Source organism: Siphateles boraxobius, unplaced genomic scaffold (genome assembly GCF_051911475.1).
Source record: "Siphateles boraxobius isolate OS27281-9 unplaced genomic scaffold, OSU_SipBor_1 289, whole genome shotgun sequence".
In the NCBI taxonomy this organism is placed as follows: Eukaryota; Metazoa; Chordata; class Actinopteri; order Cypriniformes; family Leuciscidae; genus Siphateles; species Siphateles boraxobius.
This window is the reverse complement of record NW_027508907.1, coordinates 78,564-105,940: the sequence shown is the minus strand read 5'-3', so window position 1 is coordinate 105,940 and position 27,377 is coordinate 78,564. Positions and strand designations below refer to the sequence as shown.

The following is a 27,377-nucleotide window of genomic DNA, read 5'->3' as shown; positions in this document are numbered from 1 at the left end:
AAATAAATCACATCATGATCTGGACGAGGTTAATCTGTTCATTTGACTCCGCCTCTGGAGCTTTAAAACCTGACGGACGTCTCAACAACCGCATGAAAAGCCGGCTTAAAACTGGCTTAAAAGCACCAACTTTCGCGATCTCGACCAATCAGAACTAGTCATTACGTGATTGATCGCTCCTCAGCCAATCAGAGCGCAGTGACGCCAGCGCTGGGCACGTTCGGTTGAGGCGTAAATGGTGACAGCTCGCGCGTGCGGATGATGGCGGTAAATAACAGCCGAAAGCGAGTGTAAAAAACCCCCGCTAATATTAACCGTAATTTTACTTATTAAAAACATTTACCGGCTGTTTCGTGGAGGACTCGCGCAGAAGAGCCGATTAAAAGCTGATCGGGGGTTTTCGGTGTGAGTTTATTCTGTAGCTGCGGCTCTTGAACTGTTTTTTGTTCAACGGATTTAAAGTAACAGATCTCTCGCGCCGGTATAAACACACACACCGATCGAGCCCCGGTACCGGAACCTCCCGGATCCGCCGATAACGAATATTCCGCGTGTCTGCCGGAGGAGCGTCTTTTGTTCTGTAAGTAGCGCTAGCGGGTTAGCACACACACACACACACACACACACACACACACACATACATACAAACATTCAAACAACAGAGACAGACACACACACTCATAACAAAATAACACACGTATATCACATGCATTCATATACCCATTACGCACACAACATTGTGTGACAAACACATAACGTGCACGACTCAGTCTTGTATACAAACATAACTGCACACTTTCAAACACACACACACACACACACACTTTATCAAATGTAATGTACGACAAACACCAAGCTAACAAAAATATTAAGTTATGAAAATATCTCTGAACATTCAAAACATTCTTTTTTATATGTCTTAATTTTCTTTTCTGTTATGCGAACATTCCATTGTATTCTTCAAACATTATGGAACGTTACTTTTGAATGTTCTGTGAACGTTCTGAAACAAGTAGTAACAATTAAAAAAAACCGTTAAACGAACGATTTAGGAAAAAACACGGTTAATTAACGTTTTTGTGCTAATATTTTGAGAACATTATTAAAGACCAGAGACTTTGAACAAACGTTCTGTTAATGTTACGGGAAGAATGTTTGTTCGTAACATTGAGAGAACCATACCAGAACATTCTTTCTTAAATTCGTTCTTAATAAACGCTCCATTAACGATGTATAAATAATACTTTTGTGCTAACGTTTTGAGAACATTATTAAAGAGCAGATAACTTTGAACGGATGTTCTATTAATGTTACTGGAAGAACGTTGTTCATAGCATTGAGAGAACGTTAGCTAAAGTTCGCTATACACTTTAAAAACCAGTTCATTCCCCTCACAGGAACAGATTCTGGTACTATTCTTGTGAAGCGCTTTGATATGCTACTTTTAAAGGCGCTATAGAAAATAAAGTTTATTATTATTATTTTTTTTTTACTATGATGTTGCTAAGATCCGGACTGACTCTTTTGATGACACTGATTTCACTTTTGAATGTTCAAGTTTTGGGTGTAGATAAAGTGCGTTTCTTTTGTATGTTCAAGTTTAGTGTGTAAATAAAGTGTGTTTGTTGTCCACAGTGTTAGTTGGGCATTATGAAGTCCTGTAAACTGTGCGGCAGCAGGACTCGTGCGCTCTGATGCTGAAGCTCACCGTTTCTCACAGTGAGTCCGTTAAAACTATTTTATGGACAATTTTGCTTTCCCTCATCCTTTCCTCGGGTCTCCCGAAACTCTTTTTTATACACAAAAAATTCGGATTCGAGGAGTTTGTTGTTTTAATCTAAAAAAGTAACAAATCCGGGTCAATTTGAGCCGCTTAGGAATGAATGGAATGTGAGGAATGCATCAGTACACATAGAAAAACCTAAAAATGCTAAAACTTTACCAAAAAATTATTTTATAATGTCTATCTGAATGCATACTGAAGAAATTACTTTAGGACCCAGCGGAACAGCTCAGTTGCCCCAAACGAGCTATAAGGCCATCTAGAGTCATGAAATATCATGTTATATTATTATTTTTCCACAAGACGTCGGCAAATACACCCAATGTAAGATATTTGGAGCTGAATTAAAAGGGTTATGCATTAATTATTTTGAATGTGAGGAATGTGCTTAAATTACTACAGTAGTCAACATTTGAAGTGGATTAAAAAGTTCATCAAGTTGTCCCAAGATAAGAACGGGTATTGTTCAAAATTCATGTATAACTTTGATGAAAGGTTTTGATCCACTTCAAATGTTGACTACTGTATTTATTTATTTATTTATTGACCAAATCTAGTAATTTAAAGGTAAATAAAATAAAAATCATCAGCATTAAAAAAATAGATAATTTAAGGGCTTTGGGTCATTTTGACCCGTGAGGGAAAGATGCGTTACAAAGTGCGAGGGAAGGATGACGCATTGCATTGAAATTAATTACTTATTTGAAATAATCTGTGTTTGTGAGCAACGTCTCTCTCCCTGTTGTCTTCAGGATGAGCGCGGCCATCATGGCGTGTGGTTCCTGACTGCTAATGCTCATGCGCGTTGGGAGACATGGATCGCTGTAAGCATGTGGCGCGGTTCCGTTTGGGCCACGGCCACTCGATCCTCAACCCGCAGATGTGGCGCTGCGTGGACTGCGGCACCACGGAGTCGGTGTGGGCGTGTCTGAAGTGCACTCATGTGGCGTGCGGTCGCTACATGGAAGAACACTCCCTGAGCCACTTCCAGCAGACGCAGCACCCGCTAGCCATGGACGTACGCGAGCTAGCTGTCTTCTGTTTCGCGTGCGGCGACTACGTGTTGAACGATAACGTCGAGGGCGACTTGAAGCTCCTCCGCGGGGCGCTATCAACCGTCCGAATCCCTGGACAGCGTTCCCTGCGTTCGTCAACATCCGACGGCGGGTTTAGAGCGTGCGATGTTAGCGTGTCGCGTCCGTCCACGCGGACGGCGTTGTGGCACAGACGGAAAACCCTCCTACAAAGTGCTTTACGCCGCTGGAGAAACCGGCAGCAAGACGAAGAGAGGAAGCGTGAGGAAAAGCAAGAGCAAGAGCGCGAGGAGAAGCGACGACAACGCAGGGAAGTCAAGAAACGGTTAATGGGAGAGCTAGCGAACGTCCCACCGAGGAAAAGCGCGCGGTTGCTAACACAGGCTCCCCGTACGACGCTCACCCTCATCCCTCGAAAGTTCCGCGATCCTCCGGAACGACTGCCCTTGGCTCCCAAACAATCGCTTTTGTCGCTGTCCGGCAAGACTCTTTCGCGCAAGACGGGTCGTTTACGCCGATATCACGCGTCGCAGTCGGCGCGGCGCAGGAAACTAGCGCCGGGAGTCACTGGACTTCGCAATCTTGGGAACACGTGCTACATGAACTCCATCCTTCAGGTTTTGAGCCACTTGCAGAAGTTTCGGGAGTGTTTCCTCACGCTGGACTTGTGCCAGACTGAGGAGCTCCTCGCTAAGACTAACCAATCACAGGGTGTGGAGGGCGGAGCCAGGACCCTCGCTACGCTAGTCCCGCCCAGTTTGAGTTCGGCGGAACTGGTGCAACCGAAAGAGCCGCGGTCCTCGTCTCGGCAGAAGATGTCGTTGTGTCACGAGTTGCACACGCTCTTCCGGGTCATGTGGTCGGGTCGGTGGTCGCTAGTGTCTCCGTTCGCTATGCTACATTCCGTTTGGAACCTGATTCCAGCGTTTCGCGGATACGACCAGCAGGACGCGCAGGAGTTCTTGTGCGAGCTTCTGGATAAAGTCCAGCAGGAACTGGAGTCGGACGGACCCAAGAAACACTTCTTGATCCCGATCACGCAGCGGAAACTGTCCAAACAAGTCCTCAAAGTGCTCAACACTATCTTCCACGGACAGCTGCTCAGCCAGGTGACGTTAGCGTTTGAATTTTAACGATTCTGATTCCAATTTCCATTCCTAATTTTGATTCCAATGAGGTTACAAAAAAAAAGAACCTTAGATATCATTCACATTGAGTGTTATTGCACAACATGTGACTGTGTCTGAATATCATGAACAGAAATCAACAGATAAAGAACACTTACACGAGGAGCGTTTGCCTGTGGTTTAAAAACACCATAGAAGAACAACTAGCCCAACTAATATAAACTTCACGCGTTATTAAAGACAAGTAAACACTCAGTAATTAAACAAGAACAAATAAAAAAATAGCGATCACAACAAATAGAGACAACTGAACAAATATACGACTGTTTTAAGATTTTCAGGAACTGTAATCAAATGTAAAGTAACACTGCACTTTATAAATAAAGATACAATACAAATATATTTATACTGTAAATATGGAAGGAATGGAATTCAGTATAACAGTCATTCAGTGAAGAACGAGTGAATCTTCTCTGTCTTCTGTTGTGTGATTAGTGTTATTATAGAGCAGGAATATTAGTGCTGTCACTTTAAGAACGGCACGGATCTAGTATACTGATACACACACACACACACACACACACACACACACACACACAGTCTCTCACTCGAATGATTACAGTCACATGGAAAACGCTCACAGAGGAATCAATAAGAGGAAGCGAATTTTAATTTTATAACAAGTATTTTATTTACCTCAAGTATTCGATTCCAGAATTCGATTTTCGATTCCCAACCCTAGGTGACGTGAAACTACAATTAATCGAATAAATGCATTTAGGACTAAATTGCTGGGTGAATTATTGGATTTCCATGCAATAATCCATGTTTCTAAACTGCAGGTAACGTGTCTGTCCTGCAAGCGCAAGTCGAACACGGTGGAGCCGTTCTGGGATCTGTCTCTGGAGTTCCCGGAGCGATACCACCGCATGGAGAAGCCTAGCGCCGCGTGTCAGCGGAGCTGCTCCCTGTCCGAGATGCTCGCCAAGTTCACGGAGACCGAAGCTTTGGAGGGTTGCATTTACGCCTGCAACTTCTGCAACAGTAAGTTGCATCTTTCTTTCTTACATTTTTTTATTAAAGGGACAGTTCAACCACAAATGAAAATTCTGTCATTAATTACTCTCCCTCGTGTCGTTCCAAACCCGTACGTTCATCCTCGGAACACAAATGAAGATGTTTCTGATGGAACCTGAGAGCTTTCTGTCCCTCTATTGACAGCAACGTCATTGCAACTTTCAAGGCCCAGAAACGTGGTAAAGACATCGTTAAAATAGTCCATGTGACTACAGTGGTTCAACCTTAATATTATGAAGCGACGAGAATACTTTTTGTGCACAAAAAAAACTTAAATAACGACTTCATTCGTAGTGTAAACAGCGCAGCGCTTCTGGGTTGTACGTCAGAACGTCAGCTCATTATTGGCCGACGCTGGTCATGTGTGCGATGCTGGCCAATAATGAGCCGACGTTCTGACGTACAACCCAGAAGCGCTGCACTGTTTACACTACGCATAAAGTCGTTATTTTTAGTCAAAAAGTATTCTCGTCGCTTCATAATATTAAGGTTGAACCACTGTAGTCACATGGACTATTTTAACGATGTCTTTACCACCTTTCTGGGCCTTGAAAGTTGCAATGACGTTGCTGTCAATAGAGGGACAGAAAGCTCTCAGGTTCCATCAAAAACATCTTCATTTGTGTTCCGAGGATGAACGTACGGGTTTGGAACGACACGAGGGAGAGTAATTAATGACAGACCATTAACAGCAATACAATATGTGACCCTGGATCACAAAACCAGTCACAAGTCGCACGGACCAACAATAATTATCGATTTTTCTTTTATGCCAAAAACCATTAGAATATTAAGTAAAGATCATGTTCCATGAAGATATTTTGTAAATTTCCTATACATAACATTTATTTTTGTCGTTTAATGCAGCACAATCACAAACATAAATGGGCAACTTTAAAGGCCATTTTCACAATGTTTCGATTTTTTGCACTCTCAGATTCCAGATGTTTAAATAGTTTTATCTCAGCCAAATATTGTCCTATCCTAACAAACCAAAATTTACCCATGTGACTGGTTCTGTGGTTCAGGGTCACATATGTTGAAACTAGATTTCACATGGCCCTCAGTCCTGAATATTATAACTACAAGTCATACATGTTGTACTGATTACGTGAATAAAGACATGTAAACGTATGAATACATAAATGTGTGGAAAGAGAAAAATAAATAAATTTAACTTGATAAGAATGCATACACCACTCATATTCACACTCTTACCATATGCTTACATACTTGCAACAACCCACTTACATCTTCTATTCATACACATGTATACATGTAAAAAGAAAAGTCACTCTAAATAAGTAAAAGATCATATGAATGGAAAGAAAAACTGTAAATGACACTTCACTTATATCGCAAAGAATAATAATGTTGCATCTTTCTCACAGATGTCAAGAATTGTTCTTCCCTCTTGAGGGAAAGAAATTGATGTATTTCTCAAACTTTCCCATTTCAGGAAAGCGCCGCAAATCGTCCCATAAGCCCCTGTCTCTTTCAGAGGCCTGTAAGCAGTTACTCATCTGCCGTTTACCTCAGGTTCTGCGGCTACACCTCAAACGCTTCCGGTCAGTCAGAACCCTTCCCATGTTTCAGCTTGTTAAAGAGATAGTTCACCCAAAAATGAAAATTAGCCCATGATTTACTCATCCTCAAGTCATCCTAGGTGTATATGACATTCTTCTTTCACACGAACACAATCAGAGTTATATTAAAACAATATCCTGGTTCTTCCAAGCTTTAAAATTGCCATTTCTGTTTTGAAGTCCATAATAGTGCATCTATCCATCATAAAAGTGCATCTATCCATCATAAAAGTGCATCTGTCCATCATAAAAGTGCATCTATCCATCATAAAAGTGCATCTATCCATCATAAAAGTGCATCTGTCCATCATAAAAGAGCATCTATCCATCATAAAAGTGCATCTGTCCATCATAAAAGTGCATCTGTCCATCATAAAAGTGCATCTGTCCATCATAAAAGTGCATCTATCCATCATAAAAGTGCATCTGTCCATCATAAAAGTGCATCTGTCCATCATAAAAGTGCATCTATCCATCATAAAAGTGCATCTATCCATCATAAAAGTGCATCTGTCCATCATAAAAGTGCATCTATCCATCATAAAAGTGCATCTGTCCATCATAAAAGAGCATCTATCCATCATAAAAGTGCATCTGTCCATCATAAAAGTGCATCTGTCCATCATAAAAGTGCATCTATCCATCATAAAAGTGCATCTATCCATCATAAAAGTGCATCTGTCCATCATAAAAGTGCATCTGTCCATCATAAAAGTGCATCTGTCCATCATAAAAGTGCATCTATCCATCATAAAAGTGCATCTGTCCATCATAAAAGTGCATCTGTCCATCATAAAAGTGCATCTGTCCATCATAAAAGTGCATCTATCCATCATAAAAGTGCATCTATCCATCATAAAAGTGCATCTGTCCATCATAAAAGTGCATCTATCCATCATAAAAGTGCATCTATCCATCATAAAAGTGCATCTATCCATCATAAAAGTGCATCTGTCCATCATAAAAGTGCATCTATCCATCATAAAAGTGCATCTATCCATCATAAAAGTGCATCTGTCCATCATAAAAGTGCATCTATCCATCATAAAAGTGCATCTATCCATCATAAAAGTGCATCTGTCCATCATAAAAGTGCTCCACAGGCTCTGGCGGGTTAGTAAAGGTCTTCTGAAGTGAAGCGATGTGTTTGTGTAAGAAAAATATCCATATTTAACACGTTACAAAGTAAAATAACTAGCTTCCGGCCAAATGAACATACGGATTCCACTTAAGTGTAAACCGCAACTTATGCGAGTAATGCGACGTACTACTGATATTTATGTTACGCAATGACGCAATACGCTATTTCTGACGTCACGAGTTGTGTAAGTTGTGCTTTATACGCAAGTAGACGGAGTATGTTCGTTTGGCCGGAAGCTAGAATTTGACTTTGTAACATGTTAAATATGGATAGTTTTCTTACAGAAACGCATCACTTCGCTTCAGAAGGCCTTGATTAACCCCAGGAGCCGTGTGGAGAACTTTTATGATGGATAGAAGCACTTTTATGATGGATAGATGCACTTTTATGATGGATAGAAGCACTTTTATGATGGATAGATGCACTTTTATGATGGATAGAAGCACTTTTATGATGGACAGATGCACTTTTATGATGGACAGATGCACTTTTATGATGGATAGATGCACTTTTATGATGGATAGATGCACTTTTATGATGGACAGATGCACTTTTATGATGGATAGATGCACTTTTATGATGGACAGATGCACTTTTATGATGGATAGATGCACTTTTATGATGGATAGATGCACTTTTATGATGGATAGATGCACTTTTATGATGGACAGATGCACTTTTATGATGGATAGATGCACTTTTATGATGGACAGATGCACTTTTATGATGGATAGATGCACTTTTATGATGGACAGATGCACTTTTATGATGGACAGATGCACTTTTATGATGGACAGATGCAGTTTTATGGACTTAAGAACAGAAACGGCTATTCACTGCCGTTATAAAGCTTGGGAAAGCCAGGATATTTTGAAATATTACTGATTGTATTTGTCTGAAAGAAGAACGTCACACCTAGGATGACTTGAGGATGAGTAAATCATGGGCTACTTTTCATTTTTGGGTGAACTATCCCTTTAAGTTTGAACCCACTTCGTCCTAACGGTTCTCATGTTTCCAGGTGGTCCGGTCGGAACCACAGGGAGAAGATTGGTGTCCACGTGGCTTTTGATCAGGTCCTGAATATTCAACCATACTGTTGCTCGGACGCCGCTCCGATGCCGCAGAGAGAAGCCTTTACCTATGACCTTTCTGCTGTAGTGATGCATCATGGGAAAGGCTTTGGCTCAGGGCACTACACTGCCTACTGTTATAACACTGAAGGAGGTGAGACACGGTTCTTTGCTAGCGAGTCTGGGGTTCATGTGGACGGTTCACAATTGGTATGAATGCAACCGTTGGTTTCAGCAGCAGCTCGTACTCTTCACATCTCCTACCGAATAAAGGCCCGTTCACACACAGGACGATAACTTAGATAACGATAAAGATATAGTTCTAAAAATCGTTCTCTAAATGAAAGAATAGCAGAGTTCACGCCACAACTATATCGATAGCAATACGAGGAACGATATCATTGGGATCACTTTCAGATTTTTTTTTTTCTGCTGTCGAACGACAAAACGCTGACCGCCGATCAGAATTCCAGCCGTCGAACGATAAAACACTGACCGCCGATCAGAATTCCAGCCGTCGAACGATAAAACACTGACCGCCGATCAGAATTCCAGCCGTCGAACGATAAAACACTGACAGCCAATCAGAATTCCAGCCGTCGAACCATAAAACACTGACATCTGATCAGAATTCCAGTCGTCGAACGATAAAACACTGACAGCTGATCAGAATTCCACCCGTCGAACGATAAAACACTGACAGCCGATCAGAATTCCAGCCGTCGAACGACAAAACACTGACAGCCGATCAGAATTCCAGCCGTCGAACGACAAAACACTGACAGCTGATCAGAATTCCAGTCGTCGAACGACAAAACACTGACAGCCAATCAGAATTCCAGCCGTCAAACCATAAAACACTGACAGCCAATCAGAATTCCAGCCGTTGAAAGAAAAAACACTGACAGCTAATCAGAATTCCAGCCGTCAAACCATAAAACACTGACAGCCGATCAGAATTCCAGCCGTCGAACCATAAAACACTGACAGCCAATCAGAATTCCAGCAGTCGAACGATAAAACACTGACAGCCAATCAGAATTCCAGCCGTCGAACGATAAAACACTGACAGCCGATCAGAATTCCAGCCGTCGAACCATAAAACACTGACAGCCGATCAGAATTCCAGCCGTCGAACCATAAAACACTGACAGCCGATCAGAATTCCAGCCGTCGAACCATAAAACACTGACAGCCGATCAGAATTCCAGCCGTCGAACGATAAAACACTGACAGCCGATCAGAATTCCAGCCGTCGAACGATAAAACACTGACAGCCGATCAGAATTCCAGCCGTCGAACGATAAAACACTGACAGCCGATCAGAATTCCAGCCGTCGAACCATAAAACACTGACAGCCGATCAGAATTCCAGCCGTCGAACGATAAAACACTGACAGCCGATCAGAATTCCAGCCGTCGAACGATAAAACACTGACAGCCGATCAGAATTCCAGCCGTCGAACCATAAAACACTGACAGCCGATCAGAATTCCAGCCCTCGAACCATAAAACACTGACAGCCGATCAGAATTCCAGCCCTCGAACCATAAAACACTGACAGCCGATCAGAATTCCAGCCCTCGAACCATAAAACACTGACAGCCGATCAGAATTCCAGCCGTCAAACCATAAAACACTGACAGCCGATCCAGCCAATCAGACAGCCAATCAGAATTCCAGCCCTCGAACCATAAAACACTGACAGCCAATCAGAATTCCAGCCGTCAAACCATAAAACACTGACAGCCGATCCAGCCAATCAGACAGCCAATCAGAATTCCAGCCCTCGAACCATAAAACACTGACAGCCGATCAGAATTCCAGCCCTCGAACCATAAAACACTGACAGCCGATCAGAATTCCAGCCGTCGAACCATAAAACACTGACAGCCGATCAGAATTCCAGCCGTCGAACGATAAAACACTGACAGCCAATCAGAATTCCAGCCGTCGAACCATAAAACACTGACAGCTAATCAGAATTCCAGCCGTCAAACCATAAAACACTGACAGCCAATCAGAATTCCAGCCGTCGAAAGAAAAGACTTACAGCCGTCGAACCATAAAACACTGACAACCGATCAGAATTACAGCCGTCGAACGATAAAACACTGACAGCCGATCAGAATTACAGCCGTCGAAAGAAAAAACACTGACAGCCGATCAGAATTCCAGCCGTCGAACGATAAAACACTGACAGCCGATCAGAATTCCAGCCGTCGAACCATAAAACACTGACAGCCGATCAGAATTACAGCCGTCGAACGATAAAACACTGACAGCCGATCAGAATTCCAGCCGTCGAACGATAAAACACTGACAGCCGATCAGAATTACAGCCGTCGAAAGAAAAAAGACTGACAGCCGATCAGAATTACAGCCGTCGAAAGAAAAAAGACTGACAGCCGATCAGAATTCCAGCCGTCGAACGATAAAACACTGACAGCCGATCAGAATTCCAGCCGTCGAACGATAAAACACTGACAGCCGATCAGAATTCCAGCCGTCGAACGATAAAACACTGACAGCCAATCAGAATTCCAGCCGTCGAACGATAAAACACTGACAGCCAATCAGAATTCCAGCCGTCGAACCATAAAACACTGACAGCCGATCAGAATTCCAGCCGTCGAACGATAAAACACTGACAGCCAATCAGAATTCCAGCCGTCGAACGATAAAACACTGACAGCCAATCAGAATTCCAGCCGTCGAACGATAAAACACTGACAGCCAATCAGAATTCCAGCCGTCGAACGATAAAACACTGACAGCCGATCAGAATTCCAGCCGTCGAACGATAAAACACTGACAGCCAATCAGAATTCCAGCCGTCGAACCATAAAACACTGACAGCCAATCAGAATTCCAGCCGTCGAACGATAAAACACTGACAGCCGATCAGAATTCCAGCCGTCGAACGATAAAACACTGACAGCCAATCAGAATTCCAGCCGTCGAACGATAAAACACTGACAGCCGATCAGAATTCCAGCCGTCGAAAGAAAAGACTGACAGCCGATCAGAATTCCAGCCGTCGAACGATAAAACACTGACAGCCAATCAGAATCCACTAGAATTTATAGGGCTCCCGCATTTAGAATGGCAGAACACATAGTGGAGAAGGTAATTGCTGAGGTACAGAAAAATCCACCCCCTTTTCAAGGATACCTAAAAAAAAATGATACGTGGAAAGCAGTCAGTCGTACCCTTGAAATAAATGGTGAGAAGTATTAACAATGAGATCATTATGGAATATATTAAATAGTGTGACAAATTTACCTCAGGTATCCAGCGCTAATTTCGGCAACATTGTATTGCTTCCTTTGAAGTTGCAGTGAAAAAGGAGTTGTATATTTATATAAAGCTGTTGTCTAGGCGTCGTTTTTATTCCACTATTGATTTTGTCAGCCAAATTCACTGTTAGATTAGATCGAATACACTAGACTAGCTAGATTCCCAGATGCACTCGAAACGTAGCATGCTGAGGACATCTGCTGGTAGAAGACGTGTAAATGCAACAAGAACAGCAAAAACATGTTCAATTTCGTGTTGTACACAACAACTGTAAATCCCTTTTGGCTACTTTGACACCACAGCGTGCACTTTGAATAAAAAGATTGTTATCGTTCGTTGGTGTGGACGCTAATATAGTTATAGTTATCGTTCTTAGTGTGAACGGGCCTTAATGCAAGTTGACCTTTGTGCATATTTTACTCCATTATTTCCCCCTGAGTTATCAAGCTACAGTGTTAAACAGCTGCTACTAGTACTCAAACAAGAGGAATCAAACTGCAGATCAAATCTGTGCTTTTTTTTTATTGGTGTATGTCCATGTACTGTACCCTTCTGGTGCACTTCACGTGGCGGTCAAAAATTACAGAATTTTCATTTCATTGAAAGGAATGTACTATATTTTAGTTTGATAATGTTTTTTTATGGGGTGTTATGGTACTACATTATATTTACGCTGTATTCATAATTCATTTCTTCACGTTTTGAGCATAGACCTGAAAATGTAATTTCCAACTTAAACTGGTAAATCTTGAATGCTTTAAAGCAACAGACTTAACTTTGATCATTTTAAAGACGACACTTGGTAAATTTAAAATGACAAAGTTTTAAAAAGTGAACTTAAAGTTACAGAATTTTACATTTATTGTTATGAAAAATGCACCAAAATACTATTTTAAATTTTTATATGAAATCTGTATCTTCAAAAACACTTTTTTGTGAAGAAAATCAAAGCTATAAATCTAAACAAGTTTTCCAAATTTGAGCTTGATATCTCAAAAAATGATCTTTCAGTGAGATGTTGTTCGGCTGCAGTACCAAACACTTCCACTAGAGGAAATTCGTCTCCTATTCGTTTCCAATGCGCTCATTTCTCCATTAGCACCTCAATGCAGTACATGAGATCCACGGGGAGGAGTCGGATCAAGATCCAAGGGGTGGAGATGGGTAGGATTAGGGTTGGGTTTAGGGATGAGGGGTGTGTTTAGGGATCAGGGGGAGGAGTTGGCTAGGTTTAGGTGTATGTAAGGTGGGAGGAGTTGGATCTGGATCCGACTCCTCCCCACGGATTTCATGTTCCGCAGTGAGAACCATCTCCATTTCTGAGAATATTTCAGACTATTTTTTACAGCACCATTTAACCTGTTCGAATCATGTCCATGATTTTCTTGTGTGTTCACACAGCAACAAAACCTTTACCAAGTTTCTTACCATTCCGATAAAGTAAAAAAAAAAAATTTTTGTGTGTTTGTCTTGCAGGTTTCTGGGTTCACTGTAACGACTCTGAGATGAACGTGTGCAGTGTGGAGGAGGTGTGCAGCACTCAGGCCTACATCTTGTTCTACACACAACGCTCCTCTTAAACCTGTCTGTCTCTCTATCTGTCTCTCTTTTTTCTCTCTATACCTGTCTCTCATTGGAGGTCTGTTCCTGACATCAGCAGTGAGACTCAGAGATTGATTGGTCTCTGCTGGCACAGTCACACTTTACCCAGGGCATTCAGGACCAAACTACTCACCTGCAGGGTCCAGAACAGCAGGGACACACACACACACACACACTGAAGTCCCTCTGCTGTCGAAGAGAGAGACAGATGGATCATCCTGGAGAGAAAAATGCGACAGCAATATGATCATCCGACACTCTGAATCAGGAATTCTTCACCTTTGATACTGCGACTGTTTTCTACTCTCTTTCTATTTGGGACGAAAATCAGGAAAACAGAGAAAGCCTCTTCATTTACATCAGTGGTAAATGACTGAACAATCTTATGACGCTGAATGTCTTTAGTTGTGTATGTATGTGTGTGAGTGTGTATTGAGTGGAAGGGTGTGACTGCTGACCTCTGACCCTTAACCTTAGTCCTGTATTGTGAGAGCACCTGTTATCAACTTTATTGATCTTGTGGGATCTTCTTGATGATAGTGAATAAAGAAAAAAATCATGAAACCTTGATATGCTGTCTGCTTATATTTGATGTGCATTTCATTGCATGGATGGATATAAAGACGAAAAGGTTATTGAAATCTAAAACAATTTTAAACTATTTCCTGATCTTGTGTAATAATATTTAGACTATTTTTCTTTAAACATGTTGTCACTCTAAGATACAATTTTTAACTTAAATCCAGTTACAGCATGTGAAAATGTTCTCTTCTTTGAAGGTTCTGATTTTAAAGCTAATAATAAAACATAACATTAAAATCACTCACTAAAAATATTAAATCTTTATTCATTTACCTGCGATAAAGGAGAACCTTGAACATGCTAATTTAAGAAATTATTGAAATAACTTCTCTGGGTACTTTTAGGTTAAAGGGGTTCTGACAAAAAAAAAAAAAATGCGAATTCCTGCCTGACACACGAATGTTAATTTTATCCTAAAATCTTTGTTAAATAAAGTCATGATTAAACACACTGTGAAATGTTGTACAAACAACACCAAAGCAATTGTGTATAATGTTAATATTCTCTGTTTTGCTCTATCACTATTAAATGTCTTGGTCAAAAATATGAATTAATGACACTCACAAGTTGTCAAATCCTGTGACAAGTTTATCTTCAGAAGTGCTCATTGTAGTTGTCTAGGATTATTGGTTCAAACATCACTTTGTTTCTTGTGTTTATTGCTTTAAACCATCTGATAAATTACCGTTATAAAAGCGCGCGCAATTTTAGCGCGTAAATTACCTCACGGTCAGTCGACGGGACTAATGGTAAGTTTATCCCAACTAAAGGTGAAAATTAATAGATGAATAGATATATTAAGCGTTTATCTAAGTGAACAACATCTGATATTACCCATTCTGTCCTCGTTTTTTTCCTGGCACAGTGTCAGATCAATCTTATTTGCATACTGTTAATTAAAGGGAGTTCTCATTAAAAAGATAACGAGGCACCTACCGACCGTTGTGTAACGCAAGATGGCGCCGTTGAACGGGTTTTAACCGGTTTTAACATGTCGATCATGTAAACCGAGCGATTAATTCATCACATCATATCTGCTGATTTACAGAGTTGGTTTGTGACGAACTCAGAATCATTGAAAAGTAAAACGTATGCTGTGTTGTGGATCATAATTGTGTATCAGGTTGTTGATTATCGGCTATTCATCATTTTGAGCCCGAAGCAGGTTCAGTGTAATCCATCCTGGGATTAATGAATTTGATCTGGATTAAAGTCTGCATCTTGATTGCAGCAGATTGTCGTCCAATGCGAAAATATGTTCACCCACAATAATAATAATAAAAAAAAGTAATAATACAAATACAACGAGCAATAATAGGATCATCACTGCAGGCCCTAATGAAAACAAAAGCCTATATTTGCAAATGTATTTATTAAGAATACAGTGGTGTTGAGATTTAGCAAACGGGTAGAAACATGATAAGTGATCAAGCCAATGGAGCGTGTTACACTATTACTGTGTTTACAAAAATGTCCTGATGACGGATGTGGTTGATTCTTATTGATTCTTGACTACTGACGTTACGTTTCTGCCTTTTCACCCTAGTCAAATATCACTTAACAACACACAAAGTAAAATGACAATGTTTCTCTCTCCTCTGTAATGAGATATTTCATACAACAGACACAGAGACAAAACGAACTAAACGCAACACATTTTCCGAGACAGTTTTGGTGTCAAAAGCTCCAAAGAAGTTTGGATCTGAAATGTGAACGTGTGTTGGTTTTAAAGCCATGCATCAGCAGAAGACCATTCGCTGGACTCTCCGCTCTAAGAACCAGTTTTAACATTCATTAGTTAAAGGGATAGTTCACCCAAAAATTAAAATTGGTCCATGATTTACTCTCCCTCAAGTCATCCTAGGTGTATATAACATTCTTCTTTCAGACAAATACAATCAGAGTTATATTTAAAAAATTGGCTCTTCCAAGCTTTATAATGGCAGTGAATGGCTCTTTCTGTTTTGAAGTCAATAAAAGTGCATCTCTATCCATCATAAAGTGCTCCACAGGCTCTGGCGGGTTAGTAAAGGCCTTCTGAAGTGAAGCCATGCGTTTGTGTAAGAAAAATATCCATATTTAAAACTTTATAAGGTAAAATAACTTGCTTCCGGCCAAACGAACATACGGATTCGACTAAACTCTAAGCGCAACTTATGCGAGTAATGCGACGTACTACTGATATTTACGTTACGCCATGATGCACTACGCTACTTCTGACGTCACAAGTTGCGTAAGTTGCGCTTTAGGCACAAGTAGACGGAGTATGTTCGTTTGGCCAGAAGCTAGAATTTCACTTTGTAACATGTTAAATATGGATAGTTTTCTTACACAAACGCATCACTTCGCTTCAGAAGGCCTTTATTAACCCCAGGAGCCGTGTGGAGAACTTTTATGATGGATAGATGCACTTTTATGATGGATAGATGCACTTTTATGATGGATAGATGCACTTTTATGATGGATAGATGCACTTTCATGATGGACAGATGCACTTTTATGATGGATAGATGCACTTTTATGATGGATAGATGCACTTTTATGATGGATAGATGCACTTTCATGATGGACAGATGCACTTTTATGATGGATGGATGCACTTTTATGATGGATGGATGCACTTTTATGATGGATGGATGCACTTTTATGGACTTATGAACAGAAACAGCCATTCACTGCCTTTAAGAGCCTTTATTTTTTCTAAAATATAACTCCGATTGTGTTCGTCTGAAAGAAGAATGTCATATACACCTAGGATGAGGACGAGTAAATCATGGGCTAATTTTCACTTCTGGGTGAACTATCCCTTTAAAGCAAAAATGAGCTCAGTGGTCTAAAACAGGAAAGAAACCCATTCAGAAGGAAAAGACCGGGAATGTAGAGCCATGTAGACTGTGGTGTATCTCCTTACTGAATCTTTCTTATACATCCTTTAAACTCTGGTACGATGGGAGGGATGCGTCACAGTTAGAATCTAAGTTCTGTGTATTTTGTTCGTCTCTTTCAGCTGGGCAGCAGACAGAGCTCAAGCCAATCCCAGTGTTTCCACAGTGTGACCAGAAAGAGTGCCAGGGCGAGGGTGGCGCCGACCCGAGCACGCGTCTTCATGAGGGGCGTGATGAAATTGGCCATGGTGGAGACGAACACCAGCAGCACCGCCATCAGGGCCAGGATGACGTTGATGAGTTTTCCCAGCAGGGCCCGAGCGTTTGCGTTCTCCACACCCTCCAGCTGAACCACCTGCTGCTGTTGCTGCTGCAGCTCCAGTTTGGTAATCCGGGTGAGACACGACTCTACGGCCTCCTGCACACAAACACATGCACAGAACTTTGTCTAGTGTACCAGTTCCAAAGTCCCTCTGTAACTATAGCTCTCAGATATGGCAATGTTAATGTATTTGGTCTTGGCGGACTAGATCTGCTACGCTGCTGCTGATTATTGCATGTCACTGGTGAAATAACTTCCATAGCAGATCTATACAGGTGGAGTTGGGGAAGGGGGAGGGCTAGTGTACAAGTTACAAAGTCCCTCTGTGATTACAACTGTTGGATATGGCAATGTTAATTAGGGCTGTCAAAATGGCTGAAAAGCTAAATTCGAATTTGTTTCTTAAATATTAGCAAAATTCTAATTATATTCAAATTCTAAAGACAATACTTGATGTTAGAGGAAAAAAGTTCTGTATTATCTCCTATGTCCACAAGAGGGAGCAAGCGAGCGCAATAAGCAAATATAAACCTAATCAAGCATCGCATCTTTTATTGAAATGAAATGACATTCACCTTTTAAAGTGCATTAACTTTTTAAACAGTTGTTCTTAAATAAAATTGAATTTCCTTAATGTGCATTCTCCTAAGGAAAATTAGGTTACAATAGTGCATAAATCTGTGTTCGTGCATCAGTAACCTTAGAAAACACGCTTCAACACACAGCGTAATGAACTACATAAACACAGAATAGCAAACTTCCATTCAGAAACACTTCACTTCTACTCACTACATCTACATATTGTTCGTCAAAAACACCAGACGCTCAACTTGATCTGCAGCGAGTGCTGAGTGCTTTCTGTTGACAGTTTTTCCAGCTGATGAAACACACACAGCTCTGACCGATGTGCAGGTTTGGTCAAGTATGTCGTTGCACCAACTTAGAGGGTTTTCGTCAGCAGGAAGCCTTTTCCCGCCATTTTTCAAATTAACAAAGCGGGCCTCTCGACACACCAAAAATATTTTGTGCAGGTATTTTTAAAATTCTATGAATATTCGAAATTCAATTTTTTATTTGACAGCCCTAATGTTAATGCATTTGTCTTGGTGGAATAGATCTGATACGCTGCTGCTGATTATTGCATGTTACTGCTGAAATAACCCCAGTAGCAGATCTATACAGGTGGAGCTGGGGAAGTGGGAGGGTTTCTGAAAGCGCACTGTAACAGCAAATACTACAAGTATTTGAATATTGAGCCACATCTCATTCGCCGCTGATGTAACCGCAACCAATCAGCTGCCCTATGTGGATAACAATGTGATCATTACCAAATTGAGTTAAGGACCTGCGAGATCTAGAGTTTCATGTCAGAACTTGTTTTTTTTCTCTATATCAGTGTCACTGTTTCTGAACTCACTGAAACGCCTCCATTGTAGTCTTGAGTTTTCTTCTGGGAGCGAACAAGTCACAGGATTCCTCATTTAAATAATTCATATGCAGAATAAAGGGGCGGGGCCTGGTTGAGTTAATTAGTAGTGTGTTAAACTGGCAGTTATGGTAAGGCGCGGGGCATTTCCCCAACACTCTCGAAGCACTCCACTAATCACAACACACTGCTCCAACCGACCAATCAGAGCACAGTGTGCTTTTCAGAAGGAGGGGCTTCACAGAGACAGGAGGTAAACACAGCGTTACTGACAGACTGGGAAGAGAGGAGCTGCAACAATGGAGAATATGGGGAGAATAATCAACATTCAAGGAGGAAAGCTGTTCTAGTAGAGCCTAAAACAAAATGAAGCCTTGAACATTCTTTGTTATCGTTACTCACCTGGATGTCTCGCGCTCTCTCGTACGACTGGTACGCCACCTTCTCCTCCATGCTGGCCAGCTCCTGCTTCAGATTGCTCATTTCGTTCTGGTGAAGTTCCGTCAGGTCATTCAGTTGCTCTTCCAGACGCTCATATCTGGAGGATAAAGAGAGGAGACACACACCTGAACATTCAGCTCTGGAAAAATAGTGAGGTTCGATTCTTAAACAAAGCATTTTTAACCAGTCGTGGCGGTTCACTGAGTCAGACTGAATCAAACTTTAGTTCCGGATTGATGATGCGCAGCACCAAATGAGCCAATAACCAAATGAGCCAATAACCAAATGAGCCTATAACCAAATGAGCCAATAACCAAATGAGCCTATAACCAAATGAGCCAATAACCAAATGAGCCAATAACCAAATGAGCCAATAACCAATAAGCCAATAACCAAATGAGCCTATAACCAAATAAGCCAATAACCAAATGAGCCAATAACCAAATGAGCCAATAACCAAATAAGCCAATAACCAAATGAGCCTGTAACCAAATGAAATGAGCCTATAACCAAATGAGCCAATAACCAAATGAGCCTATAACCAAATGAAATGAGCCTATAACCAAATAAGCCAATAACCAAATGAGCCAATAAACAAATGAACCAATAACCAAATAAGCCAATAACCAAATGAGCCTATAACCAAATAAGCCAATAACCAAATGAGTCTAAAACCAAATGAGCCTATAACCAATGAGCCCATAACCAAATGAGCCAATAACCAAATGAGCCAATAACCAAATGAGCCAATAACCAAATGAGCCAATAACCAAATGAGCCTATAACCAATGAGCCCATAACCAAATGAGCCAATAACCAAATGAGCCAATAACCAAATGAGCCAATAGCCAAATAAGCCAATAACCAAATGAGCCAATAACCAACTGAGCCAATAACCAAATGGGTTATTGAACCAAAGAACCGGTTCGAAATGAATGAATCACAAAGAACCAACTCAAAAATGAGCCAGTTCTAATTATCAAAGTTATTTTTTGAATTGGACATGAAAGAACCGGTTCTTTGGCTCAATTATCCATCTCTAGATTGGTTCATTCGGTGAATCCTCCTTTTGATTCTAAACTGAACTCAAGTGGCACTGAGACTGAGTAAGAGACAAACATAAATTACTCTGAAATGTTAATTGGGAAATTGAGAGATGAAGCCATGTTGATGACCTGAGTCTGTGGTGGAGTAGTGAGTCTGATGTGAAACTCGAGGTCGGGGACCAAATCTGTTCTGTGGGGTGCGGACTGGATTGATTCCTTTCCTAGAGCTCTTCCTGTCCGATTTTAGGGGACATCGGATCTATTGGAGACGTCCAATAGATTATTTAGGCGCGCCGAAAGAACACCACAGACACAGTACAATCAACATGGGAATATCTCAGTTAAACAAGCAGCTGTGAAAAATATCATACACCGGTGTTTTGCCAGATGAGAAGTTCATCTATGTATCATCTTTTTATTCTTTTAAATATTATCTTTATATCTCTTTTAATGCCTTTTATAATGGTTTTAATTTCACTTGCTTTTATTTTGTGATTATTTTAATTCCTTTATGTGTAAAGCACTTTGAATCTCCATAGTGTATGAAATGACCTATATAAATAAACTGGCCTTGCCTTGCTTTGCAAGCACCAAATGAGCCAATAAGCAAATGGGTTATTGAACCAAGGACCCAGTTCAAAATGAATGATCACAAATAACCCGTTGAGCCCGTTCTAATTGTCAAAGTTATTTTTGAGTTGGAAATGACCATCTCTAGATTGGTTAATTCGGTGGTTTGCAAGGAGAATGCTTCTTGCGTTTTTAACCCCCGAACTAAGTTTTGATTCAGTAAACCGTAGGGGTGTAACAACATATCGCAACATAAAAATGCAACAATATGTATCGTGGATAGTGATATTTTGGATCGTAGATAGTTTACCCAAAATGAAAATTACTATGTGAGAAAAAATTCTAAAAAAGTTTTTTTTTAGAGTTTTAGTATCAGTACTACATTGAACTACTATATACTGTGCAGAGTCTCTCTACTCTTCCTGCTACAGCCGGCTAGTAGGTGTGGCTAGGAGACTCATCAAGGGAACGATGTCCACCTGTTCATCCCTCTATAAATGTTTAGGCTGGCTAGTGTTGAGGGAGAAGTCTTTCTCCGGGTTACTTTGATTTTTAGTTGGCTCTGGTTTGTTCTTAGGTTAAATTTGCTTTGTTATTTGGTTTAGTATTTTGTTTACTGTGGTTGATACACTTACATCCATGCACCTGACAGACATTACAGATGACCACGTTTTCTTGTTCAATATATTTTCCTATTTATGTTAATAAATGTTTATTTCTGCAAACCAATCACTATGTCCTCCATTTCATTTGCCACGGCTTTGAGCCGGCCGTGACAAATGTGGGGGCTCGTCCGGGATTTGAACCCGGGACCTCTCGCACCCCAAGCGAGAATCAAACCCCTGGACCAGTTCCATGCACCTGACAGACATCACAGGAAACATAGTCAACAGAAAACAAAATACTAAACCAAATAACAAAGCAAATTTAATCTTAGAACAAACCAGAGCCAACTCAAAATCAAAATAACCCGGAGAAAGACTTCTCCCTCAACACTAGCCAGCCTAAACATTTATAGAGGGATGAACAGGTGGACATCGTTCCCTTGATGAGTCTCCTAGCCACACCCACTAGGAGGAGTCCATAAAATATATCTAATCAGTGACAGAGATCAAGCATATTCGTCTAAAATAATTCTGTATTTTCAGCTTCAGAATCATGAATATGTTTATTCTGGTGTCTCTATTGTCCTGTGTGTTGGGTTTCCAGCACTGAGTCCAAGCCTATTCATTTACACACACAATGAAATACCAAATTTAGCGTTTTAATCAACAAAACATTTTTTGTTAACCTTTTCCCATATGTCTTGGAGTATCGCCATAATATGGTATCGTGAGTTCAGCATCGTGATATGTATCGAATCGTGACATGAAGGTATGGTTACACCCCAAGTAAACCGGCTAAAACGAACGATTCCTTGTTAGAATCGAACACTGCTGTAGATGGTGCAGTTTTACCTGTATCGCTCCTCTTGCAAACACTGCGTCATGTAGCCGTAGTCGCTTTGCAGCTGCGCTTTCATGTCCTCGATGGCGTCCTCCATGTGCACCTGGCCGACTTTTATCTCCTGCAGGCCTTCCAGAAGCGCATCCCACGAGGAAGACGACGAGTGGTGGTGGTGATGGTGGTGGTGATGCCCGTCAAGCCGAGGGCTCCCCATGGTGGCTCCCATCCCAGACATCGGCCCACCGGCCCCACCAGAGTTACTCCCGGCCGGTGACCCGGATGTCGCACTCGAGCACTCGTCGTCGCTACCGTATTTGGGGCTGGAGACTAGCGTAGCGCTTCCGCTCAGAGCTCGCGGCGTCTCTTCCGGATGTCCGTCCTCCAGGGTGTCCTTCATGTGGGCGATGTTATCGGCGCTCCCGAACTTGTTGCGGATGAGGCTGGCGAACTCTCGTGGTTTCGAGACGACTGCGGTGTGCGTGAGCGCCGAGACTCCGCCCTTCACTCCTTCGACCACACCCCCTCCGAACCCGCTGATCCCCGCGCGCATGTTCGCGCCCACGTCCTTCAGCCCCTGATGCATGTCCCGGAAGACGTCTTTGGGCTGCCGCGCCGGACCATTCTGCGAAAAAGCAAGACGTGATTACTCTGGAAATTGCATGCAAGAGAACAAAGGCTGCAGGATCAATCGAAATGAAACCGCACTTGATTTGGCAAAGACTGCGATTATTTTATGCACAGCTTGTCAGTGAAGTACGGCTCTGTAATTGGTAGTAAATGCTGCTCCATCTGAACACCAGAGGACGTCTCACAAAGATACGCCAAATGTGCCCCGCATAAGTACGATAACACACTTCATTCCAGGAAATCCCCATGTTCATCATACTATCGCTGAATAAGCTCCCCTGTGAAGACCTCCTTACCTTTACCTCTGTACAGAGAAACGTTATCAAATGATTCCAGTTCGCATGGATATTATATATATTCAAATTCGCATACCTATAGACTAAACACATAATATGCATGTGTGCACCGTCACCGTTTTCACAGTTTACACAGATGAAAACATTTTAACAATTTTTTTAAAACTTGCACCTAGGAACCTGTTTCAAAGTTTGCGTTCTCGAGCCCCCAAACACTGTTTTCGTGTATATGAACGTCCAGAACGCATTCGAAGTTTTCTGTTTTCAGTTAAAACGGTGAAACTAAGTTAATAACTAATGATCTTTGTAACGGAACTTAAATCTAACTTTAGCTGGACAATAACTTTATTCTAGATCTGCTGTAAAGCCAAAACAATCTCTGTTACTGTAATCTCCTATTATCACTGTAAAGCTGCTTTGAAACATCTCTATAGTTAAAGTGCTGTATAAATGAAGGTGACTTGTAATAAACAGAAGATTGAAATACTTTGTTGTATTAAATGTTGTCTCTTGTTGGACAAGAGGTTCATAAAAGCTTCAAGTTTGGAAAGATGTTAGAGGCGTGTTGCTTTTTCAAATGCACGTTATAAGCGACTCAAACTCACAGTGCTTTCAGAGTGAGCCGCGTTTACTGAGCCGTACGTCACTGACAAGCTGAGCATAACAAATAATCGCAGCATTTGCGATTTCATAATCGCGATAAACCAACCGACGATTTCATGTTAATTGCGATTAATCGTGTAGCCCTCTACAGAAACGCTAATTTTACCTGTTCGATCTCTTTGAGTTTCTTATGGTAGTGCTCGAGTTTCTTGTGCAGGTGTGCGATGGTCTGTGCAGACTTCTGGTTCTTCTTCTCGAACACTTGTTTGATGCGCGACGCCTGCTGTTTGTCCGCGTTGTGGGCGAGTTTGAGATACTCGGCTACGTTAGCGTCGCGCGCCTCCTGTTCCACGCGGATCTGCTCGGTGATCTTCAGGATCTTCTGCTGCAGGTGTTCCAGCGCCACTCGTGTTCTCTGGACCTCGCCGTCCGGTCCCGTCTCAACGCTAATGTTTCCATCAGACCCGCCATGGCTCGTGGACGGCGGCAGCCCGAGAGTCGACACTTCGCTCTTATCCAGCTGCATGCACACAATCAGGGTTTGAAATCTGAAAATTATCACTAGCCAATTTGGCTTCTTAAAAATTGGGCTTTACTTATTATGTTCAGGGTATAGTCAGGGTTTGAAACACCATTTTAAATGCGGATATTTTTTATTTTATTTTTTTATTGAAACGTTGTCAAGTCACTAGCCAATTTGGCGTCTTGCACTGCAAAAAAAAAATGCTTTTCTTAGTATTTTTGTCTTGTTTCCATTCCAAATATCTAAAAAAAATTAAATCAAGATGCAGGCTTGTTTTCCGGGGAAATAAATCTAGATTGAGTGAGTTGTTGCTTAAAACAAGCAAAATTATTTGCAAATGGGGTAAGAAAAATAATCTTAATTCAAACAGAAACTAAATTATTTTTCTTATACCATTGGTAGATAACAATCACAACACGCTACATCAGCTGTGGCGGGAAACACTGTCAAATCACTAGACAATTTGGCATGTTACTTATTATCTTTACTCACTTTGCTGGGGAAGTTCGTGTAAACCAAATCTGTCCAGATTTAGCGCAAATACTGAACATCATGGTATATTAAATACAGTGTGTTGCGCAGAATCTGCTCATAACTGGATTACTTGAACACACACGTCACTACACAACAAATCACAGCGCTTGTTCATTTGCATTGAAGCAATAGCGAAGATTAAAAAGCATTTGATTAACAGAAAAGACATTGTTATTTTCAAACATCCTACATTGTTTGATGTTCTTTGTACTGTATTATTGATCTGTCCATCTAAAACACATTTTTCTGAAGTTCTGATTGGCCGGTAACTTAAAAATTTAGTAGCCAAATTGGCCGGTGAGTGAAAAAGTTCATTTCAAACCCTGCACACAATGAAAACACAACAGAGCTGAATTGCAGTGTCATGCAAACTTACACATCAAACATCTGCTATGAAACCACACACACTCATTTTAAGACAGTCACATGAGTGAGTGTTTACAAGAGAGAGACACCGTGACCCAATTTCCGTTCGGAAAATCTCTCCACACACAGTAAACTAAGAGAAGAAACTGCAGAAACATGCGTAGACTTACACCGACTGCAAGACCTGAAACATGATGTGAACGACACACCACAGAAAAATCAATAGTGATCTGAAATGAATCATTCATAAATGCAGCGTCGCAATACGCGTTAGAAAGTCGCAGCAAAACGTCGTAAACAAATAAACGTGCGTGAAAAGATGCGAGGAACGCAGTGTAACACAACAAGCCTCGTCTCAGGGAAACACACATGCTGTTTTGTGCATGTGTGTAAAGATGCATTAATCTTTACATGTGTGTGTGTGTGTGTGTTACTCCATGCATGTTACCTGCACAGAACAGCATGCTAGAATGCATTTCTCTGAGAAACACACACACACACACACACACACACAGTTAAAAGTCAGTGCAGTCCATGCATCTTTTAATGCATGTAAATCTGAGCCATGTTACCTGTCAAGAGCATGCGTGTGTGTGTGTGTGTGCGTGTGTGTGTGAGTGATATACAGGCCGCATTTACAGTGGAGGTTTGAAGTGAGTGGTGCGGGACAGCAAACACACACACACACACACACGCATGCATGACACCTGCTGTACATTTAGGGACATGTGCCAGGCGGGTTAAACGCAGAAAAGCGCGTGAGAGAGACAAACGGGTGATGATGGATGGATGATGGATGATGGATGGACGGTACAACACAGGAACACAAGATTAATTTGCAATAAATTACCATGATCTTCAGTGCAGGAGGTGCAGCTTCACTGCAGAGATGTGTAAGAGGGCCATGTCTCTCTCTCTCTCTCTCTCTCTCTCTCTCTGTCTGTGTGTGTTCACCCCTCCCCCTCTCCTCTCCTCTATCTGTCTATCTCTCAGTCGAGTCTGCCATGGTCACATTAGAGTCGATATCGGCTTCTCTCATCTTTGTCTGGACCGTTTCTGGCGTTTCTTTCTGGTCTCTCCGGCCGTGTGTGTTTGTCTGTGTGTTTCGAGGCGCAGATGAGCTGAGGGGGAGGGGAGATCAGTGGAGCATGCGTCACACACACACACACACACACACACACACACACACACACACACACACACACACACACACACTGCAGCTAAATCTATGCATGTGCGTTTCATTGTGCGCGTTCATGAAGGCATGACTGGGAGAGTGAGATAAACATTTTTAAGGGATGTATATATATATTGTGTGTGTGTGTGTGTGTGTGTGTGTGTGGGACACTTCCCAAACTGACAGGAGGGGCTGATGGGAAATGCTGACGTTCGTCTCATAGCAACACCCTTCACAACATCTGGGTCACTATGTTGAAGAGCAGCACCTGCAACACACACACACACTCACACACACAAACATGAGCTACACGCATGCAACGTGCTTTTCTTATTCTAATAATAAGAAAACAGTGTTGATTTGACAGAAATACACTTGCAATGCAAAGCTTTAAAATACACAACGTTCACATGAAAGCTCGTGTCCGCCAGGGGATAAAAAAAAGAATTCTCACAATTTCGTCTTTTTTATCGCAATTCTGAATTTATAACTCACAATTCCAGAGGCACGTCAACGTGAAATTTCAACATTTCTTAAATGAAATGCATTTTCTTAATTAATGTTCTACATTACTGTATTCTAACAAAAGGCATACATTTCAGCGCACTCTCAACTTGCTCCGCCTCCTTTACGCATTTGGTTAATTTGAACTAATAGTCAAATATCTATGTTGGCATTTTTAGGTTGCTTTTTAAAATCTAGTCAACGCAATAATTGAATGGCAGTATAATAAACTGCTCTAAAGCAAATGTACGGTGTCCCTAAAGGTACACGGTGAAGGAAAAATTACGAGATGGGAGTGAAAAATTG

At 41.4% G+C, this 27,377-nt stretch overlaps 2 protein-coding genes across 4 annotated transcripts; one reads left to right on the top strand and one right to left on the bottom strand.

Moving 5' to 3' along the window:
* Positions 1-216: 216 nt before the first annotated feature.
* Positions 217-14,293, top strand: LOC143753448 (ubiquitin carboxyl-terminal hydrolase 49-like). Of its 2 annotated transcripts, XM_077245762.1 has the most exons (8): positions 217-580; positions 1,636-1,719; positions 2,536-3,926; positions 4,787-4,988; positions 6,481-6,589; positions 8,770-8,975; positions 13,598-13,650; positions 13,761-14,293. In XM_077245762.1, the coding sequence occupies exons 3-8, from the start codon at positions 2,598-2,600 to the stop codon at positions 13,770-13,772; spliced, it is 1,911 nt and encodes a 636-aa protein (XP_077101877.1). In that variant the 5' UTR covers positions 217-580; positions 1,636-1,719; positions 2,536-2,597; the 3' UTR covers positions 13,773-14,293. The 2 variants fall into 2 exon arrangements, with proteins under 2 accessions (XP_077101877.1, XP_077101875.1); XM_077245760.1 differs by having other exon boundaries at positions 13,598-13,844.
* Positions 14,294-15,660: 1,367 nt separating this feature from the next.
* On the bottom strand, positions 15,661-26,545 carry LOC143753447 (transmembrane and coiled-coil domains protein 2-like). 2 transcript variants are annotated; one of them, XM_077245759.1, is made up of 5 exons: positions 26,241-26,545; positions 24,134-24,487; positions 22,453-23,063; positions 19,341-19,476; positions 15,661-17,608 (listed from the first exon to the last, which is right to left on the bottom strand). In XM_077245759.1, the coding sequence occupies exons 1-5, from the start codon at positions 26,241-26,243 to the stop codon at positions 17,309-17,311; spliced, it is 1,404 nt and encodes a 467-aa protein (XP_077101874.1). In that variant the 5' UTR covers positions 26,244-26,545; the 3' UTR covers positions 15,661-17,308. The 2 variants fall into 2 exon arrangements, with proteins under 2 accessions (XP_077101874.1, XP_077101873.1); XM_077245758.1 differs by lacking the exon at positions 26,241-26,545 and having other exon boundaries at positions 24,134-24,493.
* Between the last annotated feature and the right edge of the window lie 832 nt (positions 26,546-27,377).

What these genes read in the sequence shown, in the direction of transcription:
- LOC143753448 (XM_077245760.1), top strand. Translation starts at nt 2,598, where the DNA reads ATGGATCGCTGTAAGCATGTGGCGCGGTTCCGTTTGGGCCACGGCCAC. An exon ending in ACGGACAGCTGCTCAGCCAG is followed by an intron (nt 3,927 to 4,786) that starts GTGACGTTAGCG and finishes TCTAAACTGCAG; the next exon opens with GTAACGTGTCTGTCCTGCAA. An exon ending in CTGTTATAACACTGAAGGAG is followed by an intron (nt 8,976 to 13,597) that starts GTGAGACACGGT and finishes TTTGTCTTGCAG; the next exon opens with GTTTCTGGGTTCACTGTAAC.
- LOC143753447 (XM_077245758.1), bottom strand. Translation starts at nt 24,493, where the DNA reads ATGCAGCTGGATAAGAGCGAAGTGTCGACTCTCGGGCTGCCGCCGTCC. An exon ending in AACTCAAAGAGATCGAACAG is followed by an intron (nt 23,064 to 24,133) that starts GTAAAATTAGCG and finishes GCTTTTTCGCAG; the next exon opens with AATGGTCCGGCGCGGCAGCC. An exon ending in TTGCAAGAGGAGCGATACAG is followed by an intron (nt 19,477 to 22,452) that starts GTAAAACTGCAC and finishes TTTATCCTCCAG; the next exon opens with ATATGAGCGTCTGGAAGAGC.